The 7,063-nt window shown below is 45.9% G+C and overlaps 1 protein-coding gene across 1 annotated transcript; it reads right to left on the reverse strand.

The window, feature by feature from the left end:
* Positions 1 to 760: 760 nt before the first annotated feature.
* On the reverse strand, positions 761 to 1,696 carry LOC310835457 (olfactory receptor 5C1-like; the record flags this gene model as incomplete). Its single annotated transcript, XM_083720089.1, has 1 exon — positions 761 to 1,696. One exon carries the CDS (start codon positions 1,694 to 1,696, stop codon positions 761 to 763), a length of 936 nt encoding a protein of 311 aa, XP_083576215.1.
* Between the last annotated feature and the right edge of the window lie 5,367 nt (positions 1,697 to 7,063).

The raw sequence follows: 7,063 nt of genomic DNA on the forward strand, positions 1-7,063 counted from the left end.
CAGCTCTCACCTTCATCCCTAGCCCGCCAGAGATCATTGACCAGTGCGACCAAGGCGGTTTCAATCCCATGGTGAGGCCTGAATCCAGATTGGAAGGGATCCAAATGGTCCGCATCCTCCAGGCATGCTTGGAGTTGTTCAGCAACCATCCGCTCAATCACCTTGCCCAAGAATGGAAGATTTGAGACTGGGCGATAGTTGGCCATAATGGCCGAGTCTAAAGATGTTTTTTTATGAAGCGGTTTAATGACCGCCTCTTTCAGTGGGTCTGGGAAGGCTCCCTCACGGAGGGAAGCATTCACCACCCCACGGAGCCCATCGCCCAGTCCTTCCCGGCTAGCTTTTATCAGCCAGGATGGGCAAGGATCAAGAAGACAGGTGGTTGGTTTCACTCCTACAAGCAGCCTGTCCACATCCTTGGAGGTTTAGGATGATTCTAGTAAGATGTCATGCGTTTTTGTCATCATCTATCTCTGCCCCTCTCTTGATTAGAAAACAAAAATGTTGCTCTTTCTGACAATTCTCTCGAAGTATTGACTTGACCAGTTATCCCAAGTGTCTTACATGTAGATTCTAGAATATGATGGTGACAGATAGTGATGAACACTGAACAGCAAATAAGATGAGATTTTAAAGTAAGAGAAAACTTAGCAGAAGAAATCCAAGGATATCAATTGGAGGTAGTCTGAATAATTTTGGACTACGGCTCGCATGATCGGACATGCATGCAGGACTTTTTCCTGGATCTTACGTCCTCAGCTCAAGAACACCAAGTCCAGCGGCTCCATTTGCCTAGCCTCCTCCTGGCAGCCCGCTTGACCTCAGTATTACGGAGACTGTAGATGCCAGGATTGAGGGTAGGGATTACCACCGTGTAAAAGACAGAAGCCATCTTGTCGGTCTGTGGTGCATACGTGCCACCAGGCCGTAGGTACATGAAAATAAGAGTTCCATACAGCACCCCCACAGCCGTCAGATGGGACCCACAGGTGGATATGACTCTCCTTGACCCTGCTCGCCCCACACTGCAGAGGATCATGCCATAGGAAGTGAGGATGGCTGCAAGAGTGCTGCTCTGGATGGTTCCACAGACCACATAAAGCAGCAGCTGGTTGAGGTCTGTATTTGCACAGGCCAAAGCCAGCACTGGAGGGATGTCACAAAAGAAGTGGTCCAAAGTATTAGCATTGCAGAAGGGCAGGCAGAATGCCATGCCGGAGTGGATGGCTCCAGAGGTCACACCAGCTGTGCAGGACACTGCCACTAGGAGGCGACAAAGGCGCTGTGGCATGGCTGCTCCATAGTGCAGAGGGCGGCAGATGGCTGCATAACGATCATAAGCCATAGCAGCCAAGAGGCAACACTCAGCATCAGAAGCAGCTGCGAAGAAGAACATCTGGAGGGCACAGGCGGGGAGTGGGATAGTGTCATGTCCTTTCAGAAGGCCGAGGAGCAACTTGGGGGCCACGGTGCAGCAGGAGCACAGGTCCATCAGGGCCAGGTGGCTCAGGAAATAGTACATGGGAGAGTGCAAGGATTGCTCAGCCCTGATGAGGACGGCCAGAAACAGGTTCCCGGCCAGGCCAAGGAGATAGATGGGCAGGAAGAAGCTGAAGAGAAGGAGCTGAAGGTCACGCTGGGAAGTGAAGCCCAGGAGGACAAACTCTGTCACCACAGTGCCATTGTGATGAGCCATTGGATCTGTTGGAGGGAGAAACGACTTTGAATCCTTTCCTCCACACATTCAGTCAAGAAAGCAGACCCAGCCTTCTTTTTATTAATGATAAATAAATAACAATTAATTATTATTTTATTGCTCAACCCTACATGCTCAGACATTCCTCAAGGAGGATGCCCCATTCTCTTCCACTAAGAGTAAATAGAAGCTCATAGCCCTGGGCATGATTTACCACTGAGCTGTTCAGAACCACAGCCTTCATTCAGCCATGAAAGATAGAGATAGAGAGACCAGATGACCATTGTTTCAGCTCCAATATTCAGAGGAAGGGAGTGTATGGGGCGTTAGGTAGTATCTCTGGTGGAGGACACATGGTGCTCCTTCTGGAGTAGTTTGTCCGCCTTTGGTCCCTACCCTGCACTCAGCTCTCACCTGTGGCTCCTAGAAGCTTTCAGCATGCAACAGTAGCTGCACCCCAGAAATGGTGTTGACTGGCTGGCTAAAGCAGGTCAGAGGAGCCAATAGGTCTCAAACCCTCAGTGTGTTAGGGACTTCCCCTGCATATGAAGACAGGCTCCAGCAGATTGAGTGGACGATACTGAAAGTGGGTCCAATGGTTAAGAAGGCAGTTTCTGCACATGCTGTAGAGGGAAGTGAGGGACAGGTGGTGCTTGTCAATCTAAGAAGGTACTCCACCGAGGAGAATGAAAACTCTGATCCTAAACCTTTGCTGCCTTGCAGGACATCTTCAGAAGAAGGAAAGGCTAAGGAGTAAACACTACACAAATCCGGAGTGGAGTCCCTGAGACTGTTGGGTGGCACTTTGTACGCCTCTTTCCAACAACTCCTGCAGCCAAGCTGGTGCCAAATGTATTGCTCTGCTTTCCTTTGGAGCACATCAGCAAGGCTGAGGGGGTCTTGTCTGGGCAGCCCAGGACCTCCATGCACACTGCCAGGGATTTTTCCCCAGCTGGAACTCAGTTCCAGCACCTCTCAGGTGGGTGCCATTGGCATTATAAGAGAACAAGGGAGGCGTTCATGGTGAGTTCCAGCACCTCTTCCCCCAGAAAAACAGAACTGCACACTGCCCTTGTGTCCTAGGAGGTCACTTCAGAGTTGCTACCACAGTGGTTTGACGTCAAACCCAGAGGTGCACTCTGTTGTTTCTCAGGACAGACAGATACCAGCAATTCAGAGGAAAGCAGGAACTCCTCATGCCCACCAGATGGTGATGGAACACTTATCGTGGAGAGCATGGAGAGTGGAATTGTCATGGACATGGACACACAAACATACAGGATTGAATCCAGTGCTAGTCCTTCTCAGAGTAGACCCGTTGAAATTACTAAACTTAAGGTAGTCATGCTTATTATTATTATTATTAGAATTTATATTCTCTCCAATATCCAGAGTGCTCAAGGTGGTTCACAGAACAAAATCAAAATATAAAACCATAAAATATATAATCAAAATAAAAACAACAACCCAATAATGCCCCCTCATTAACTGAATGGGTATTAAATACAACCCACAATCACCATAGCTTTACTCAGCTCTACACGGTATCCATTGTCTACATAACTTTTTTAAAAAAGAAGCTCCCCAAGGAATTCACAGTCTAAAGGCAGGGAAGAAAAGGGAAGGGAGGAATGGGAGATAAAAGAATAACAAGGGGTATTTAAGGTTCATGCCAGTTGGGAATGTCAGGCAATAGGTTGACACTCTATGGGAGAGGCATGCTTTGAGGAGGTATTTAAAAGAGGAAGCAGAGGTGGCAGCTCAGAGGTATCTGGAGCTATCAAGGGAGAAGGAGTGGAGAGACAGCAGGAGGCTTTGGGGGGGTGCAAGGCAGTAGAGTTGGAGGAATGAAGATGTGGGGGGAGTAATTGAAGGTCAAAAGAGAAGGATGAGAGTAAATTCTTTGAAGAAAAGGACAAAGAATTTGTACTGGATGCAGGAAAGCTTGGGAGGTGAGAGGAGCAACTTGAGCAGAGGTCCCTGAGGGTGGAGAACCTGTGGCCCGACAGATTTTGATGAACTCCAACCCCTATTATCCCTTACCATTAACCCTTCTGCTGGGAGTTGGAGCTCAGCAACATCTGGAGAGTACCAGGTTGGTGAAGGCTCCCATAGATAATAAAAGTTTCCCTATCCAAGTGCCTGATACAAGTCCAAAAACATCTGGAGGGTCACACCCTTGGAGGAAAGCCAAGACTCAGAAGTGCTTTTAATAGGCTCTGGAATCTTATAAGGTAGAACTGGATGTGGTTAAGTTTAGAGTCAGGAACTGGTCACTACAAATGTTGATCTGATATCTCTGTTCCTACAACATGCCAGTTCATTCCCTTCAGCTGCCCCCACAGAGCTGTCTTCCTCAACTGGTGGATGTTGCTGGACTACAGCCCCCATAATCCCTCACCATTGGCCATTCAGACTAGGTCTTCTGGGAGCCTGAGCCACAAAACAGCTGGAGAGACCCTTACCAAAGATCAGAACAGGCCTAGATTCCGTTATTTAGTTCCCAGTTCCCATCATACCTGTGCAGAAAGAGAACGTGGTGTGTCTTTGTTAGTTCTTGTGTGATGCAGCCCAGGCTGCTTTTTTAAAAAGCTTTCTTATGCTGTTCTGGAAGTCATGATTTGCCTCAACCTTTTTCCCGTGGGAGAGAGAAGATGATCTAATGCTCCTTTCCCTTGGTGCAACTCCCTGAAAAAGACCCCTTTGGGGACAATTGTAGTTTCTTTAGCTAGTTCTGGTGTCTCTGCACTCAGAGGGACTTGTTATCCAGCCCAGAAGCCTTTGCCTTTCCAGCTGATGATTATTCTCCCACTAATTAAAAAAAATGTACAGGATTGATTAATAAAAATAAAATAAAATTAGTTTGCAAGTTCTTGCAGATTAACTCTATGTCCAGAGTGGCTGTCTACCAGGTCCATCAGGTATGCAGGCTGAAAACCTACCTGCCTGTGCACTGTCTCACCAGAGTGGTTCTTGCTCTGGTTATCTCCTGCTTGGACCACTGCAATGAGCTCTATGTGGGGCTACCTTTGAAGGTGACTCAGAACTACAACTAATCCAGAATGTGATAGCAGGGAGTGGCCACCGAGACCATATAACTCTGTTCCCGTAGGTGCCAGCTCCCTGGGGACCACAAAATGGCCCATAAAGGGGCTGGGTACCCACAAAATTTGGTGCCAGGGCCATGCACACTGCCTGGCACCCATGGCCCCAGGCATCCATGGTTACAGAGCCAAGCTGGCACTCCTGACTGGTCCTAAAGGATGCACACTGGCTCCTGGTGCGTTTCTGAGCACAATTCAAAGTGTTGCTACTGGCCTTTAAAGCCATAAATGACCGACCATATGGTCGGCCAATTGGTGTCAAAGAAGGATAGGACTTTTTTCATGTATGCTACAACAGCAGCAAGAATACTTATTGCAAAGTATTGGAAGACAGAAGAACTACCCACCGTGGAAGAATGGCAGATGAAAGTTATAGACTATATGGGACTGGCAGAGATGACGGGCAGAATCCGAGAACAGGGGAAAGAGACTGCGGAAGAAGATTGGAAGAAATTTAAAGATTATCTTAAGAAATATTGTAAAATCATTGAATGTTAAGATGATGCTGATTCTGAAATTAAGGGGTTGCTAGCTGTAATCATTATGCAATATGGAAAGAATTGTTAAGAAGTTTAATCTAAACTAAGGGAAGGATTTGTTGAAGACAAACTAATTAGAGAATGGAATGCAGTAAGGAGAGGTATGAGGAGGTCGGGAAAGTTATTTTCACGAATATAAGGGAATGAAATTATACATGTGATTTTTGTTTGTTTTTATTTTTTATTTTCTTTTTTATCCTTTTTGTGTCTTTTTTGTGTGATTTTTGTGTTTTATAAAACTTGTGAAAATGTTAATAAATATCTCATAAAAAAAAAAGCCATAAATGACCTTGGCCCAGTAAACCTGAAGGAGCGTCTTTGCCCCCTCATCCAGCTCGGGTCCAGAGGTCCAGCTCTGAGGGCCTTCTGGCAGTTCCCTCGCTGCAGGAAGTGGAACAGGGAACCAGGCAGAGGGCCTTCTTGGTAGTGGCACCTGCCCTGTGGAATGCTCTCCCACCAGATGTCAAGGAGACAAACAATTATACAACTGTAATTCTATTACAAAAATGGGAGTTGTGGAAAAGAAATCCAAAATTCATGGCGTGTTATTTAATTAAAGAAAAGTTCATGAAAATGCAATTTTGATGGTATTTAACCCCTTCAAAATTGGCTAAAATAAAAGTTACAACCCCCTTCATGGATCACTGCCTTGCTGTGGTGAAGGGGCTTGAATAATTCAGAGAAGCTATGAGCTATGCCGTGCAGGGCCACCCAAGATGGAGGACAAGTACAAGTAGATCCAGAGCTGATGAAGCGGCTGGGCTAAAGCTGAAAGGAGGTTCAGTTGTGAATATGCCTGGAAGCGAAAGAAAAGTCCAGTGCTGTAAAGAAAAATATTGCATAGGAACCTGGAATGTAAGAACTATGAATCTTGGTAAGTTGGATGTGGTAAAAAATGAGATGGCAAGAATAAATATTGACATCCTGGGCATGAGTGAACTAAAATGGATGGGAATGGGCGAATTCAGTTCAGATGACCATCATATCTACTACTGTGGGCAAGAATTCCGTAAAAGAAATGGAGTGGCCCTCATAGTCAACAAAAGAGTAGCGAAGGCTGTACTGGGATGCAATCTCAAAAATGATAGAATGATCTTGATACGAATCCAAGGCAGACCTTTTAACATCAAAGTAATCCAAGTTTATGCACAAACTACTGGTGCTGAAGAAACTGAAATTGACCAATTTTATGAAGACTTACAACACCTTATAGAAGTGACACCAAAGAAGGATGTTCTTCTCATTATAGGGGACTGGAATGCTAAAGTAGGGAACAACTGGCAATTTTGGCCTTGGAGTTCAAAATGAAGCAGGGCAAAGGCTAATAGAGTTCTGCCAAGAGAACAAGCTGGTCATCACAAACACTCTTTCCTAACAACACAAGAGACGACTCTACACGTGGACATCACCAGATGGGCAGCATCAAAATCAGATTGATTATATTCTCTGCAGCCAAAGATGGAGAAGCTCTATACAGTCAGCAAAAACAAGACCTGGAGCTGACTGTGGCTCAGATTATCAGCTTCTTATAGCAAAATTCCAGCTTAAACTGAAGAAAGTAGGAAAAACCACTGGGCCGGTAAGATACAATCTAAACCAAATCCCTTATGAATACACAGTGGAAGTGAGGAACAGCTTTAAGGATTTAGATTTGCTGGACAGAGTGCCTGAAAAACTATGGATGGAGGCTCGTAACATTATACAGGAGGCAGCAACGAAAACCA

The sequence above is a fragment of the Podarcis gaigeae genome (genome assembly GCF_964106915.1).
Source record: "Podarcis gaigeae genome assembly, chromosome: 17".
NCBI lineage: Eukaryota > Metazoa > Chordata > Lepidosauria > Squamata > Lacertidae > Podarcis > Podarcis gaigeae.